Below are 228 nucleotides of genomic sequence, written 5' to 3'. Positions count from 1 at the left end.
TTTGAACGTATAAATGTCCATTCAAGGTTTCCTTAGCACGGGAGACAGCGTTGTATCAGGTAACATGGGACTGAAGGATCAGAGCATGGCTTTGCGTTGGGTCCATAAAAATATCAGAAGCTTTGGTGGTAACCCTAAGAACATAACTATTGCTGGTTATAGTGCGGGTGCTGTCAGCGTACATTATCACTATTTATCGGCCCTGAGCGCTGGTCTTTTCCAAAGTAA

The 228-nt window shown here is 43.9% G+C and overlaps 1 protein-coding gene across 1 annotated transcript; it reads left to right on the top strand.

The window, feature by feature from the left end:
* Nucleotides 1-6: 6 nt before the first annotated feature.
* Nucleotides 7-223, top strand: LOC108626014 (venom carboxylesterase-6-like; the record flags this gene model as incomplete). The annotated part of the gene is made up of 1 exon (XM_018026415.1): nucleotides 7-223. A coding segment is annotated over exon 1 (210 nt), but the record flags the coding sequence as incomplete, so codon positions are not given.
* Nucleotides 224-228: the final 5 nt, after the last annotated feature.

This window comes from Ceratina calcarata, unplaced genomic scaffold (genome assembly GCF_001652005.2).
Source record: "Ceratina calcarata isolate Rehan_Ccalc_2016 unplaced genomic scaffold, ASM165200v1 scaffold38901, whole genome shotgun sequence".
Taxonomy (NCBI): Eukaryota; Metazoa; Arthropoda; class Insecta; order Hymenoptera; family Apidae; genus Ceratina; species Ceratina calcarata.
Note: the sequence above shows the minus strand (reverse complement) of the source record. Positions and strands in the feature narration are given on the sequence as shown.